Source organism: Vicugna pacos, chromosome 19, assembly GCF_048564905.1.
Source record: "Vicugna pacos chromosome 19, VicPac4, whole genome shotgun sequence".
NCBI lineage: Eukaryota > Metazoa > Chordata > Mammalia > Artiodactyla > Camelidae > Vicugna > Vicugna pacos.
The window spans coordinates 25696613-25713236 of NC_133005.1; the positions used below are offsets into that span (position 1 = coordinate 25696613).

The 16624-nt window shown below is 38.3% G+C and overlaps 2 protein-coding genes across 5 annotated transcripts in view; one reads left to right on the top strand and one right to left on the bottom strand.

Annotated features, from left to right (window-relative positions):
- Positions 1–1961: 1961 nt before the first annotated feature.
- On the bottom strand, positions 1962–12700 carry LOC140687511 (uncharacterized). The gene is made up of 3 exons (XM_072944644.1): positions 12675–12700; positions 2711–3593; positions 1962–2177 (listed from the first exon to the last, which is right to left on the bottom strand). Exons 1-3 carry the CDS (start codon positions 12698–12700, stop codon positions 2064–2066), a joined length of 1023 nt encoding a protein of 340 aa, XP_072800745.1. The 3' UTR covers positions 1962–2063.
- ITCH (itchy E3 ubiquitin protein ligase) overlaps positions 2824–16624 on the top strand; it is a 92923-nt gene continuing 79122 nt past the window's right edge. The window contains exons 1-2 of one of the 4 annotated variants that reach the window (XM_072944052.1): positions 2824–2917; positions 6832–6909. The gene's annotated coding sequence lies outside the window, so the exon portion shown is untranslated. Of the gene's footprint in view, positions 2962–6831; positions 6910–16624 lie in introns of all 4 variants that reach the window. The other 3 variants (XM_072944053.1, XM_072944054.1, XM_072944055.1) reach the window with 3 other exon arrangements.

The following is a 16624-nucleotide window of genomic DNA, read 5'->3' on the forward strand; positions in this document are numbered from 1 at the left end:
ACCTACATACCCTGGATTTCCTAGAATCTTTACAACATCCTCGGAGGTAGGATCTATTATTCTCACTTACAGATTTTGCCATTGACGTTCAGAATTCCCTAGGAACCCCTGCAGCAAGTTTTTGACAGTCAGTACTCAATTCTTGATGCCTGTGCCTCTGAAGAAGCCTGGATTATTAATTCTGCTAGGTTCTGCCTCCCAGATCAGAGCTAATCCACTCTGTTGGAATTAGCAAAAAGGTTAGGATAGCATAGTTGACCCAGCATAGTAGTTCTCAAAATGTGATCCCTGGGCATCAAGATCACCTGGAAACTTGTTAGAAATGCAAATTCTTGAGCCTAATTCCAGAACTTTCTAAGAAATTCTGGGGGTGTTACCTGGCAATCTGAGTTTTAATAAGCTCTCCAAGTGATTCTGATGCACTCTAATGTTTGAGAAGTTGGCATGTGATAGAAAGAGATGCATTTTTGGAATAAAATGAGTATACATTTAAAACTTTTTTTTTGTTTGTTTTAAGTAAACTTTTATTGATATATATAATATAAATACAGAAAAACACACAAATCATAAATATGCAGCTTGATGAATTTTCACAAAGTGAACATGTCTGTGTACCAGCACCCAGATCAAGACACAGAACATTTTTAGCAGCCCGAAGAAGCCCCTTTGTGTCTCCTTCCTGGTATTATCTCCCCTCGAAGGTAGTCACTATCATGACTTCAATCACTGTGCATTTAGTTTTGCCTAGCATATAGCTTAAAAATTGTAGATGAAGACAGAATCTGGAGCCAGAGGACTTTGGTTGGATTCTTGGTTCCTGGTTGAGTGATCTTGGACCAGTCATCTAATCTCCTTGAGACTCATTTCCTTCTCTGTATAATGTATAAAATCTTAAAGTCATACTATGTTCCCCAATCTTGCCTAGTGACAAGAGTCACCTAGAGCATAAGTAAAAAAACCCCACATTCCCCGTAGCATACATTATTTTGTGTGTGTGTGTGAGATTCAGTAGTACTTTGCCTTTATTCTTCTCACAGAAATTTTATTTTGAAATTGATTGACTTTATTTATTTTTTTGATTCTTGTCTTTTTAAAAAAACTTTATGTATTTATTTTACAATACCATATTTAAAATTGAAGTATAGTTGATGTTTAATATTATATGTTATAGGTATATAATATAGTGATTCACAATTTTTAAAGTTTATACTACAGTTATAGTTAATATAAATTATTGGCTATATTCCCCATGTTGTACAATACATCCTTGTAGCTTGTTTTATACCTGATAGTTTGTGCTTTTAATCCTCCACCTCCATCTTGCCCCTCCCCTATCCCTCTCCCCACTGGTAACCACAAGCTCCTTCCCTACATCTTTGAGTCTGTTTTTTTTCTGTTATATTCACTAATTTGTTGTATTTTTTTAGATTCCACATGTAAGTGATATCTTACAGTATTTGTCTTTCCTCAGAGCATACATACATTCTTAATAGGACAGTTGGTTAGGGGTGAAGAGGAATTAGACAACTTTGTAAGCATAGAGATAATATATATGGTACATAAATCCATAAAAAGTCTATTTGTGATATTAAAATTTCATGGGGGAGCTTAGGTGGAAAATGTCTAAAAATAGTCCTTAGATGATAATTTCAAAAAATGTTGAGAAACACTGTTCTACAGCAGTGATTCTCCAAGTGTGGTCTGTGGTTAAAAGTACAAATTCTCACCCTCACCCAACCCCAGAGTTACCAAATTGGAAATTCTGGGGGTGGGGCCCAGCAATCTATGATTTAATAAGCCCTCCAGGTGATTCTGATGGGCACTAAAGTTTGAGAACCACTGCCCTAGACAATCTGAATGGGGTAGGGTTATAGGAATTTCTATCTTTAACAAGCTCTCCTAAGGTACTTTGAAGGAAACTTTGACATGGAGGATTTTGAAAGAACTTTGAAAAGTGTAAGTGACTTTCCAGACGGTAAAATACTATTTTTATTAGGAGGAAACACGGTAAAGAATATTAGCAAAGGTCACTAATTACTGAGCACTTAGTTGTGCCTCTGACTCTACTTGCACAGCCTATTAATTCTCATGAACAACCCGTGAAGGAACTTAAAGAGGGTGGGCTCTGAAGCCAGACTGCCTGGGTTCTTATCCAGCTTGTGACTTGGTTCATGCATCTGTAAAGTGGGGGAAATGAATTATTGATTCATAATCATTAAGGTATTTCCCTTATAGATGTGTTGTGAGGATTAAAGTTTATTGATCAGCTCTTAGAACACTTGCCATGTTAGCACCACTTACGTGTAAGCTATTTTCATCATCCCTAAGCAGCACCCTGTTAAAAGTGGGTTTGAACCCAATCACTGTAATTTCTGGGTGTACTTTATTAAGGACTAAGCTGTAGTTCAGTGGTTCTAAAAGAGATCCCTTCACCAGTAGCACACCAGAAAGCTTGTTAGAAATGCAAATATTACATCGTATCCCAGATCTGCTGAATTCGAAACTGTGGGGTTGGGCCCAGTAGTCTATAAGTTTTAACAAACCCTTCATGTGATTCTAATGTACACTAGAGTTTGGGAATTGCAGCTACAGTCTTTAGGGGTCCTGGTGTGTGGCAGAGAGGGTTTCAAAAACAAAAACCAAAACAAAACCTAGAGCTACTGGGAGCAATCCAAGAGTCCCTCCCACCGAGGGGAGAGCAAACTCCGACCTGGCAGTGCTCACAAGCCTCTGCTAGCATTTCGAGCCGATGGCTGGCTAGTGCGCAAGGCCTTCTGGGGCTTGTAGTTCGGATCTCTCCCAAGCTGGAGGCGCCTGCGCGTTGTCCGCCAACTCGCTCCGGTTGCTGTGGTCGGGGCTCGGGACCGGCTGCCATCTTAGTCGAGGGACTGGAGAGTCGCCGCCGCCCCGAGTCCCGGTAAAAACCCGCGGGCGGACTGGAGGCAGTTCTGGGGAGAGGAGGTATCTTGGATGAGGGTGTCTGAGGAGAACGAGGGGTGGAGGAGTGCGGCGCGACCACCGGGACTCCGGAGCCAGGGCTGCTTCCTCTTATCGGAGCCGGTGCCCGTGGGGGACATGGGGAGCTCGGGCAAGTGGCAGGGGACCGGCGGGGGGGTGGGTCGGCCGGATGGCCGAGAGGCCACAGTTGGGTTCCGGCGTCCAGAGCCCCTCGCTTCTGGGAGCGCCAAGTTGTGAGAGCGCTGGGCCGGGGCGGGCGCCGGCAGGGTCCGGCCCCGCGCCCCTCAGCCCCGCCCGGGGTCCACTCTCCCGCGGCCCGGCCTACGCGCGGGGCCCGGCAGCAGCGGCCGGCGTGGACGACGTGGCCCTGCAAGGGGCGGCGGCCGGGCCCACCTGCCACCCGGCTGGCTTTGCGGAGAATTTGTGGCGCTTTCCGTCGCGAGGGGGTGCCCAGCACAGCGGCTGCCTCCCTTTCTCTCTTCCATTCCCCTCCTCCCTCCATTGTCCCCCAGCGTGGTGGTCCCGGCCCCCGCGCCTTACTCGGCGCCCGTCGCCGCCCGGGCTCCGCCGGCGCCTCCCGGCGCAGAGTTTGCGGACGTGGAGCTGTCACTGCCCTTCTTCTGAGTGCCCTTTTACTTTAGCAGAGAGAAGAAAAAAGTAGTCGTGAACGTATTCTAAGGGTCGAAACATGATGAGGACATGACTTAATGGGGACTATGGGGAAGAAGTCAAGTTTTCAGGCTTAGCTCCGGGATGTGGCTGAAAGAAACACAGGGTCTGGGCGCCCCCAGGTAGACGTACGGCCTAAAGTTCGAGATGGAACCAGGTGAAATGGCAAACTACTCGAAATACATACAATAACAACTCAACTTGTTTTCTTGTTTATATTCGTATCTTAATATTGTTAGATTTTCTGCCATTATTCTACAGCTTCGGTATACTTTTTTGGGAGAAGGGTGGGTAAGGGAGAGTGGGATTTTTCTTTGAAAGTTAACGAGGCACCGGAGCCAGCCGCCTATCATTGTATTTAGGAGTCTCCGCATCTATTCCTAATATAATTAGATCTTAAGGAAGTACTAAAGGCAGCGTATCTCCACCTTCAAAATGGGCTAAGGATTTGTTTCTCAGCCAAAATAAAGTTCTCATGACGGATCTGGTGAGAAGCTGCACTGTGTTTTCATAGGTTTACTCAAGGTACAATTACTTCATTTTTAAGATTTTTAAGTGAAGGTGGAAAGTCAACTACTTTTTTGAACAGTTGAATGTAAGTTTTTTTTTTGGGTGTGAATCCAAAAGGAATTCCTTCATCTTCAACATGTGTCGAGTCAACAAAGATGTGATATAAAATAAACAAATGCAGGATACTTCTTCACTGTATTCTAGAGTATATTATTTCTGCATTCTTTAAAGAAACATCTTTAGACTTATTGGAAGAGACAAACCAGTACTCCCCAAATCTGGCAATTAGAATAATAGGGGAACTTTTTTGAAAAGTAGAAATTCTGAGGTCTTATCTCCTAAGATTGATTTTGATGTTTGGGGCAGCCTTGACAAATTTATTTCTGAAACTTGCCTCAGGCAATTCTTATGGTCTTGGGAACCACTGAGGCAAATAATACTGTAAACAAAAAGTTTTGAGACGGAAAAGGAAGTAACTCGTTCTGTCTTGGTTGACCTGAGAAGGAGGAAGGGGAAGGACCTGCCCCTGGACCTAAGTTGGGTCTTAGGTGATGAGTAGGAGTGTGACTGGGATGGGGAAAGGGAAGGACAGAGCAGACCGAGGAAACATGTAATGCTGTGTGTAAATGCAGAGGATTGTGGAAGAAAAAGGGAGCAAAGAGTGGGATGTGAAACCAGAAAGGTGATAGGAGGCAACTATATAAAAAGTTCTAAGTATAGTGCAAAAAAACTTGTTTTATATTGTTACCAATTGATACAGGTTTTTAAACAGGGAAGTGGTATGAGTACATGTTTGTTTTAGAAAGATTGCTCTGGTGATAAGGTTGAGAGGATGGAAGAGTGGCTGTTGCAGAGGTCTAGGTGGTAAGTGAAAAGGCTTGACCTTGTAGAGAGGCTGTGGGGAAGATCAAGGGATTGGATTTAGTTCTTGACTAGTGCAATATTGTTGCCCTGTTTTTGTATGACGATTTTTTTTTAGTGCCAGTCTGGATAAAGGACTTTTTCTGTCAGAAGAACCCATTAGCAGATCTAAATAATACTGCCAGGTTATATATGTTAATGGTATCGGATAGTATTGTTTATTAGCATCCTTGAAAAATTAGAACCAGGTCAGGTGTAGTTTGGAGGAGAATTTGGAAATTAGACTGAAATTTATGACTGTAGATACCATTGATCTAAGCTTGTTAGAATTGTTTTTCTCCCACCCTCAGAATCTTGGTATTATAATTTTTTTGTTTTTAAAGACAGTGGTTTTTTTGGGGGGTGGGAAGGGAGAAGGTAACTAGGTTTATGTATTTATTTGTTATTTTTTTTAATGGAGGTACTGGAGATTGAACCTAGGACCTTATGAATACTAAGCACACACTCTACCACTGAGCTATTCTTCCCCTCTCCCATTAGAATTTTAGAGTTGGAAGGGATTGCAGAGATTATCTAGTCCACAGTGTCAGATATTTTGTTTTATGGGCCAGCTTTCCTTTGAAGTAGCTGCCAGAAACCCTGTTTTGAGAAAGATTTTGGTCATATGGGTTCTCTGGAGAAGTGAGTTATGATTGATTAATGATGCCTCCTGTGGGCACAGTTATTTAGTGGGTGGTATATATGCCAGGTATGTGCTATTCTGAGCCTTGTCCAACCTGTTAGTTTTCTGTTTGTTAAAAAAAAGTCCTAAGCAAGTTAAATTATTTGTCTAAAACTATCTAAGAATCAGAACTAGAAATAGAACCAAGTTTTGTAACTCTTAGGCTGTTGTTCTCCAGTGTGCTGAGATGAAAGTGTGCCACTAAAGAGCTTTTGGTATTAGACCAAAAGAAAAAAGTATTTCTAGCCTGTGCCTCTTGACTGTTTAGGCAAGAGTTTAACAAGGAACTTTGGCCCAGAAGTGAGTTTTGTTGGATTCATTCTGGCTTAAGAAGTTTGTGTTAGTAGGAAATAGTCACCTCCCCTGCCCCCCACTTCCTCAATTTTGGGTTTTGGAATTGGTTTCCTTTATATGAGTTAAAGCAAAAGTATATAAAGTTTTTTTTCCTCCTCTATTTATAGCACTTAGACAAATTCTGGGCTCATAATAAGCGCTCAGTAAAGGCATGTTGATTTTTGTGGCTGTAAACGATACTGGCTTTGAGTCAATATAAATTAGCAAGCGAGAGGTTGCAGAATTGAATTGCAGCATTTCTCTGGTTGACAGGTCAGTCCTCAGTTAAAAATGTTTGGTTGGAAACTAGTCTCACTACTAGAAGTAGTTAACCAAAAGCTGCTGTTCTTGCCTCTCTCCTCCTTCAGTCTGACAGCATTCTGTCCTTGAAGAACTGCTGCCAGCTCAGCTTTTTTTTTTTTTTTTGTCTTTTCAGAACTGACTATGCTCAGATCCTTGAAGTGCTTTGTATTTTCTTATCCTAGGAGCTTCCAAATTATAGAGACTGTCCTTAGCGTGACCCCAGTACGTAGAATATGTGTTTATATGGCTATCCTCATTTTGCCATGCAGCCATCATACTCAGATGGAGACCACCTCATACTGTGTATGAGTCATTTTCCCCTCAACTCACATTCTTATCCTGCTTGCTCCATCAAAAATTATCCATCCCATGAAAATTTTGAAAGGACATTGTGTTGTCAGATTTCCAAGGTCATCGCTGATCCAGTGTGTTTAACTATACGAATAATGTGTTAATGGACCTCCCTCCCCTCTCAGGTAACATGCATGTAACAGTGGCCTTCTGGAGACAGCGCCTTAACCCAAAGAAGTGACTCCGAACGGTGAAAACTTCAGGTATAGTGGCATGTTTGTGAGGGAGATTGGGGGGCAGGCATGGTGCTGAGGGTGAGCCTTGGTCATATTAACTGCTGTAGGAAGGTGTGGGGAGAGACCAGTGTTGATGCTGGTTACATCAGTTGATTGACGATATAGGCAGTTTCCGCTAGGATCTAAAACCCAAAGCTGCTTCTATTCTACAAGGATTAGCCTGTGAGCCACTTGGAATTCTTAATTTGGGTCCTCTGACTTCTGTGTTTTTCTAGCTTCCTTACACATGCACACACTTTTCCCACTTGTACTTTTTATAAACATTTATCTCTGTAGACTTGTCAAGACATGTGCATGTATATAGTTTAAAAGTATAGGAATTAAGAAGAAGGCAATATGGTGCAGTGGGAAAAGAGCAGAGAGCATGGAAAGGAAAGGTCTGGGTTCTGGTTTGATTCTGCTGTTGACAAACTCTGTTAGCAAATTATTTAATCTTGACCCAGTTAACATAGCTGTAAAATAGATGTGCTGATTCCTACCTGCCTCCCTGGCATTGTTGTGAGGATCAAATAAAATAATACATTAAATCTTTTGAGAAAAGTGAGTTCACAATTTAAGGCATAATCTAGAGAAGTTAGCAATAATAGTGAAAAATAAAACACAAGGACAGGACAGACTCACTTTAAAAGATCAAGCAAGAGAGAAAAATATCAGGAGAGAGAAAAGGAAGACTACTGGCTAAGAAAAAAAATAAAGGATAGAAAAAGTTAAACAGTAAGAGAATAGGGAGTGAATGAAGTAGAGCACAGGAATTGGTAGGTGAGAAAGCTGACTAGGAAGAGAATGGTCCCTTTCATTTGCCTATCCCTAACCTTATTGTCATTGTCATTACCACTTCCCTTCACTTAAGTGTTCCATCCATACCTGGATTTGTATCTCCACTGTAAACATCAACATTTATTATTCATTCAACTGTGTGATCCTTTGTGTTCAGTTTGTATTTTTGTTAACTAATTGCCTTATAAATGCCAAGAGACCAAGGCTGTGATTTGCTTATGATGGTGTCTCAGACTTGTGCTATAATCCACTGTGCGCTTAATTTGTTCTTTTTTATAATTATGCAGAGAAGGGAAGGAGATGGTTGGGTGTGATAGATACTAGGAAAGGAAAAGACAAAAAGTAGATAAATAAGAGATGGTAAGAGGAAGAATTCTCAGGATAATGAAAGACATGAAAATTAAAAAAATATGTAGAACAATAAAGAGATCGTGTTATTTGCAGTTAAAGGAACAAAGCAACTTTCATATCTTTAATGGTGATATACTACCTCCCAAAAAGTTGTGTGCTGGAAAAGATCATTCTTCATACCAAATACCTTTAAAATATTTCTAAAAGTATCCACTTCATCTTGAACTCATCTTTGTCAAAGGAGAACTAGTCCAACATACAGGAGCCTGGGTTCTAGCCTTGGTATTGTTACTTAAATTCTGTGAGCTGGACCAATCCACTTAAATCTGTAGACTTCATTACTTGTCTATTGACAGTATGAACATAATGCTCTTTCAAGTTCTTTCTGGCTCACTCTTTGATTATTCTTTGTGCCTCATATGCCGGCTCACTAATTTTTCAGGGCTTTGTTTATATCACAGTATAGGACTGGTCTCAGAAATATCTTATAATAAGACTTCATAATACCCAGTGCTTTATAAATGAGAAGCCATTTTAAGTTCTTCTTTAAACATTGGTGGAGAGACTTGTAGGAGACCTAAGTGTGGAATTGTTAAGTTTGTAATATTCAGCAAGCATTTATTGAGCCCGTTAGGCTAGGTTCCAAGGGGTACTCTATCTAAAGGATTTTGTGTTTTTTGTCAGGAAAACAAACTTGTTCACTAGTAACTGTTGTAAAAAGCAAAATGATAAATGCTGTAATAAGGGTTTCATTACGTTGCAATTTTGGATATTTGGATTTCTTAGTGTATTCCATTAATATAGCTGAATATATGCCAAGAGCTGCTTTGTGGGAGGCATTACTGGGACTCATGATGGAAAAAGCAGTATCTGTCCTTGAGAAACTTACAGTTGTTTCCACATTTGCAAACTGTTTATCCTAATAGATATACCCTTCTGCCCCGGGAAAGAGAGGAAATTTTGTGCTTTATCATCACTTTATAGTTTTAAACTAAGAATTCATCTGCATATTGAGCTTCTCTTACTCCAGAAATAGTCTGATAACAAATATATGTGGTTTTATTGGATTCCCCAAACTTTCCTCTTTAAATTACAGAGAAATTTTTCTTTTAAGAACAAGGAAAAAAAGCCAGAAATGCCATCTACATTTAGGTGAACTTTGGGTTGTTTCTTAGTCATTTGTGCAAAGAAAGAGTAGGCTCTAAAATTTAGTCTTTTGAGTCTTTGTTCCAGACAGTCAATTCAGCTGGTCACAGAGGAAAGGATGGTAGTCTAAAGGAATCATATTGTAGGGGTTAACAGTGTATGCTGGAGTTAGATTGTCTGATTTTTGAATTTTGGTTTTACCATGTACTGGCATTATGACTTGGCTAAGTTGCTTAACTTCTTTGTGCCTTAGTTTCCTCATCTGTAAATTGGCTATAATAATAGCATATACCCATAGGGTTGTGTGGATTAAATGAAATAATGTATTTTTGCATGAACAATAGTTGTCTCAAAACAAGTATGAAATGTTAATTACCATTATTATGTTGTTACCATTGTTGTTGTCATTATCACATTATCATCATCACCAACCTTGTCTTTCTTAAAATTATCTTCTCAATTTATAAATTCATTCAGTAAATTTAGCCAGGGTGAGCACCATGAAATCAGATGCCTACAAGGGCTAGATGAATATTTTGAGTAGTAAAGCTAGATCAGATTGAGACTTAAGTGAATTAGGGAATTCATGTCATTGCAGTGGTACAGCTGTTACACAGCTTTGGCTTACTTTTTTTTTTTAAATTGAGGTGAAACTCATCATTTTAAAATAGATAATTCTGTCTGTGTCACTTGTTCTAGAGGTGTGTGTAGACAGAGTGTGGCCTGAACATCTTTTTCTAAAGAGGAGCTAGAATTCCAGATTTTGTGGGAAATTTTTATTTTTAAATGTTGGCAACTTAATGAATTCATAAAAACTCTGTGGGCCAAACAGATCACCACTGTGGACAGAATTTGTCTTATTGGTTGCTGCTCTGCAACCTCTGATCTGGGGCTTGACTTTTTGCAGCATAACTTGTGTTCCCTGCCCTTTGGGAATAAAGTTCTTACCCACATAGAGATTTTAAAAGTAAGCAATACCTTACAGCAGTCTAGGGCTGAATGAGGGGTATACAGAATAATTATTAAGGCAAAGAGGATGAGGGAAGTTAAGACTGGGTTTCAGAATGGGCAAAACTGTAGAGGCAGGAATGGACTTGTGACAGTGCAAGTGCAGTGAACAGATAGTTGGAATTTAGATTAGTCTGAAGAGAGTTTGTGTGACTCTGGTAAGAAGAGAAAGTTAGGAAAAATTAAGAGACCAGTGATGGCAGAATAGTTTCTATTCCTTTTTAGGTTCTTTGGCTGGTCTAATAATAAAGACAGATTAATAGGAGAGAGACAGATCGATTTCTTAAGTATAGTACAGGAATCCCATTAAAGTATGAGACTCAAAGGGCAGCCAAATAATAGAGGTTTATTTTATGTAAACATCCTGAGCTAAGGAAAGGGTTAAGTGTCTGGGGATACAAAAAGGGAAGGAAGAGACCTTTCACTGGAAGAGGAGAGATATTTGGAAAACAAAGGTTGCCCTGTAATACAGCTAAGTTTCTTAGGTAAAAAGATATCTCAAGTAATAGTTCTCTTCGGGTAGAGGCCTACTTTCCAATGTAAATTTAGGCAGTTGAGGGGGTAGGTAAAGGGCTTTTCCTGAATCTGTTGGCTTTTGACTGTCTTCAGTGCAAAATAATCCTTATGCCCGAAGTGGCACATTTTGGGGTGACAAATTCTGCTCCCCTTCACCAGCTTTCTTATTTTGAGATAAGCTTGAGTCCTATTGAATGACAGGATGAAATGATATTTTATGAAGATTTGTTGGGTAGTATTGAGTTCTCCAGTATTAGTAGGTTTGGTAGGGTTTGAAGGCAGGGAAGCCAGGCTAGGGAGGTGGTAGTGGGAATGGAAGAGGAGGGACAAAAGCTTGTATTTGGGTCACCCTGTAACAATGGGACCCTACAGTAAAGAGGGCACATTTTGAAAGCTTTTCCCCTATTCTTTCTTCTGTAAAAACTAGCATATGCAAAGGTAATAGTTAAGAGGGTATCCCTTTTTTTCATGTTGGAATGTGGATCTTTGTTACTCTCAGCCCCAGAGCCCTCCTTAATGATAGATAACATAGTCTTATGATTTCCTAGCTTGGGTAAGAAGAATAGAAAGAAAAGGAAAAATCAAAGTAATTCAACTGCTTATCACATTTCTAGTTTCAGATTTTCGGTTTTTTGGTGATCTCAGTTAAGCTCTGATAAATATCTGTAGACTTAGTTTATATGTGGAATTTTTGTATTTGCCAAGATTTGGAAGCACCGACAGTTTTTTCATGGAAAAGATGTAGAATTTCGTTGCAGAAACTTGGCATAATAATTAACTCATGATTCAGAATGTTTAATGAAACTGATAAATGTAGAAAGGTGGAATGTGTTTATTCTGTATAACCTGAGAAAGTGATTTTTAGGATTTAATTTTCACCAGGTCTTTTGTTCTGTTTATATGTTCTCATTAACATTTTCTTGACATAAACAGTTAAATTATTCCTTATTCTTGACTAAAATGTGAAATGTAGTTATTATAAGTAGTCTTTTTAGTAAGTAAGCTGAATATTGTTAGATATACCCTGAGTATTAAGAATATTTCAGATGTAGCAACATTTCCTTTATTGATGAATAAGAATACTGAACTGAGCCTCTGAAAATTATACAGAGTTGCTGCCATCATAGAGATATAGCAACAGCTTCAAACTGAGCTAAATCTAAATCTCATTTAATGGAGAAGGGATTTGGGGTTTTTGTTTTTGTTTTTGTTTTTGTTTTTGTTTTTAAACTTTTGAAGCCTGGTCTAACCTAGTTTTGGGGGTTCATTAGTTCTGAAAATTAAAAGGGGATTTTAGGTGGTTCATTTAATTATAGGTCTGCTTTGGAAGGAAAGGAACATGGAAGAGGGATTAGCTGCATTTACTCCTAAGGAAAATTAGTAATCAAAAGGAAATGTTAGATTATCTTTTTTTTTTTTCTTGAATTTTTGGGAGGAAAGATAGTTACTATAGGTCTTAATTAAAAACTATATTCTATATATATTAAAACATGCAGAACCTGTCTACTGCTGCTTTTCATTGACCAGAATGTTGCTGACATTTATTTGCTGTCATTTGCTCTCCTTTTGTCTTTGCCCTTCAGGGTTTAAACTTTTTTCCTTTATTTCATTTTGCTCGGGTTTTGGGAGGATATGGGCGTGTAGTGTGTCTGTTCAGTCTGCCCTGTTAGTTGATTTTACTATACAGAATGATGTGTTCATTTCTAAGGGCAAAGAAAATAATGAACTTATCTGTCCTGATTATTTTTGGTTGTTTGTTTCTTATTGTGGTAAAACAGACATAATGTAAAATTTACAGTTTTAACCATTTTTAAGTGTTCTGTTCAGTGACCTTAAATACATTCACATTGTTGTGCAGGTAATACCACTATGTATCTCCAGAACTTCTTCATCCCAAACTGAGACTCTGTACCTGTTATTAAACAGTAACTCACCATTCCCCTTTCCTGATAACCACCATGCTACTTTCTGTCTCTGTATAGAATTTGACTATTCTAAGTGAAATCGTACAATATTTGTCCTTTGTGTCTGGCTTATTTAACTTAACATAATGTCTTCAAATTTCATCTTGTAGCATGTCCCAGAATTTCATTCCTTTTTACAGGCTGAATAATCCATTTTATATGTATACCACATTTTGTTTATCAGTTTGTCTATTGATGGACACTTGGGTTGCGTTTTGACTCTTGTAAATATTGCTGCTATGACTGTGGCTGTACAAATGTCTGTTCTAGTCTCTCCTTTCATTTCTCTTAGGTATATTCCCAGAAGTGGAATTGGTGGACCACATAGTAATTCCATGTTTAATTTTTTTAACATTTTTTTATTGAGTAACAGTCATTTTACAATGTTGTGTCAAGTTCCAATGTAGAGCACAATTTTTCAGTTATACATAACATACATACATTCATTGTCACACATTTTTTTTTCGCTGTGAGCTACCACAAGATCTTGTATATATTTCCCTGTGCTATATAGTATAATCTTGTTTATCTATTCTACATTTTGAAATCATGTTTAATTTTTTGAGGATCCACCATACTGTTTTTGGCAGCATCTATACTGTTTTACATTCCCACCAGCAGTGCACAAGAGTTCCAGTTTTCTACACTCATGCCAACATTTCATTTTTCTTTTCTTTTTTCTTGTTTTCCTTTCTTTCCTCCTTCCTTCAAGGATAGTCATCCTAATGGGAAAAGTAGTATCTCATTGTGATTTTGATTTGCGTTTCTCTAGATTAGTGATATTGAATGTCTTTTCATGTGCTCATTGGCTGTTTGTATATCTTCTTTGGAGAATTGTCCAAAGTTCTTTGCCCATTTTTTAATTATGTTGTGTGGCCTTTTTGGTGTCTTAATTATTTTGTAGGCTGATGCCCACATCTTCTGGGTCTCTTGTTGTTCCTCCTTCTTTACTACTGTTGCCAAAGTGGCTAGAACCGTTCTCTAATAAGTTCCTCTTGTCCCTCTAATATAGTCCTAAATGTTTGATGAAAGGTTAAAAGTAGCGCTTTCTGGAAAGGTGAAGGTTGGTTGGGGCAGGACCTTTATTATGTTTTTCTCTAGTTTTGGAATTCTCTGTTCTCTTTTAAACATTTACTTGGTGGGGTAAACATTTGTAAAGGATTAAGCTATTAAGCAAAGAAGGCCCTGTGTCATCTAAATTTCATTTTGGAGAAGGAAAATGTAGGATTTTATGAAAGAATTTTGGCTCTTACAGGGCCTGCTCTTGTTACTGTTTGCCTAAGAAAATACAAGTCAGCCTGAGGAATCCAGACAAAAGGTTTACCTTTTGTAATTCTGAAGGGAAGAAAATGTTTTAATCATTTCAGTGATTCACTTACTTGATTTTGTGTGATGATTTTGAATTTCTTATTTTGAGACTGCTATTTGTTAGGATTTTTTGTTTTTATTCAAGAGGGATTTGGAAGTGGTCCTAGACTCTATATATTTTAATAATTGTGAAAAGGACCAAACTGAGTAAGTTCACGTACAGCAATGACATAAGTATATTTTTAAAAATTTGTTTCCCAGTTTTTTTTTGTTTTTGGCTCTTTTGTAGAACTGTGGTTTTAAATCATGAAATTATTGAGCAAGGCTAGAGATCTCAGTTTTGGGTTGCATTTTCTGTTCTAACCTTGGACAATCCATTTTGATTAATAAGAGTTCCTTGTGAACTCTAGATATGTCCTTTATCGGATATGCATTGCATTTTACAGATACATTCTCCCTGCCTTTTGCTTGTCTTTTCATTTTCTTAAAGTCTTTTGAAGAGTAGAAGTTCCTAATTCTAATGAGGCTTAATTTTTTCAATTTTTTCTTTTACAGATGGTACTTTTGGCGTCATACCTAAGAACTCTGCCTAACTGGGCAATCCATTTAACTTTTTTGGATTTCCATTTGTGTATCTGTGAGAACAAATAAGATGTGTGTAGTGTTTTGCCTTCTTTGATATGGTATTTTTGTTCAGTTCCTTTTAGGATTCAGTCAAAGTGGAGGAGGTAGTGTTGGAATAGAATACTAAGGTGAAAATCTGCAGACCCAAATTGGAGTGTAGAATTGGCTCTGCTTTCATGAATAGGTGGTAGTTTGTTTCCCTCCTCCCAGTATTTAGGGCTTTTGGAAGTACATGATTCTTTTTCTGATTTTTTTTCCCTCTGGGTTTTTAATACAATCTCAAAAATGATTTTTGACTTCTTTTAATAAAAATGCATGAATTTGTTTATAAATTATATATAGACATTACTCAGTAACTCATTAGTATTGAAATCTAGATAGTTCTTAAATAATGTATAAAAATGATCTGAGAAAGATTTGTTGGAAGGATAGGGATGGTGGCTATCTAGGGTCTTATATTTTGAGGAGAATTAATGGGTTTTAAGAGATGATCAGAAACAAAAGAGTTTCTTGGGAGCCAGGAAATTCAACTTTATATTTAAGTAGGCTGTATAATTTCACACAAGGGTTGTTTGCAAAAGAGAACAGTATTTATAGTAGCACAACAGTAGCTATATTTATTGTGGCATGTAACATCCTTTAAACTCTAGCAGTAAATAGTCAATCAAAGCCAGGACACAACTAGTGATAGTAGTTAATATTAAAATGTTCATCAGAAAACCTTGGGGAGAACAGAGAAAAAATTGCCTTCTAAAATGCTGGGTACAGAGTTCAAACCAGCAAATGAATGCTACAAATTCTGATTTTGGTGCAGGTTTCCTTAAGCTCTTTCATTGTATCAAACTTGAAAGTTGTACCTTCCTGTTTTTCTCTTTGAATAAGATAACTGCCTTTTTATGTATATGCTTTAGAATCCATACTGGATTTCCCTTTGGTTGGAAAATGTGAAAGAACTTTGAATGATCTGAGATCATTACATGATGTTCAGAGCCAAGGTGTCACTGTTGTTGGGGGAGAGAGGATGGTCCACATCCTGCCTTCCTCTCCAGTAAATAGGAAATTTTCTTCCCCATCATGAGTGGGTTTGAATTCATTTCCTCTTCTTTTGTTGAGAAAGTAAGTTATGGAAATGAATATTTACCTTCTACCCCAACTCAAAGAACTCTTATCCTCTCTGGTATTACCCTTGTCAACTAATATATCAAGGCCAGCTCCTTTGCTCCCCTTTGGAGAATGGGATCTAAACATCGCTCCGTAGTCTCTGCTAGTGTGGCTCCAGTGAACCAGAATTTGTTTTTAACGTAGCTGAGTAATATGGCTACTGGTTGCATACACAAGAATTATTACTAACTCCGTGGTTCCACTTCCAGCTGGATTGAAGGCAGTCACTAGTAGTGACTGGTGAATGAAGACAGATTTTTCAAAACAAGTCCTTTGGTATGCCACTGTTTCATTTGGGAACATGGTTGAGTGGCCCTATCCACAGGAGACTACTCAGTATTTACAGTTACCATGTATGCTTCTGTATTTTAGTAAGGCTCTTTGAGAGTTTCGCTTCATTTGGTTTTAGTTCTCTGAATACCACTGTGTACTTTAGCTCTTTGAACTCTGTACTTTCTGCTTCAACAAGCAGTTTTTTTCCTTATTGGTTTTGTGTGTTCTCTGAAATATCTTTTTGGTGGCTTCTTTTAAGAAATTCTAGGCCTATGTGAAATTATTGAAAGGTTTTCTAGGTCAAAATAGACATGGCCTATAAAAATAACTGATTATGTTGGGTATGTTATTTCTGAAAATAAACCAGACAAACTCCATAATACCTTGGCTGTTTAATAATTTATCTATAAATAGGATATGTATTTTAAAATAAGCCTAGAAATGTAGTTTGTTTGTTGCTTATGGGACAGGGTGTTACTGAAATAATCTTGTGAAATGTGTCTCTTTCCACATTTTTCTTTCCACTGCCTTTCAGGAAGATGTTAAGGTTAGTT

What these genes read in the sequence shown, in the direction of transcription:
- LOC140687511 (XM_072944644.1), bottom strand. Translation starts at nt 12,700, where the DNA reads ATGGTGGTTATCAGGAAAGGGGAATG. An exon ending in GTTATCAGGAAAGGGGAATG is followed by an intron (nt 3,594 to 12,674) that starts GTGAGTTACTGT and finishes TCTCTGCTAAAG; the next exon opens with TAAAAGGGCACTCAGAAGAA. An exon ending in AGGCTTGTGAGCACTGCCAG is followed by an intron (nt 2,178 to 2,710) that starts GTCGGAGTTTGC and finishes CCCACTTTACAG; the next exon opens with ATGCATGAACCAAGTCACAA.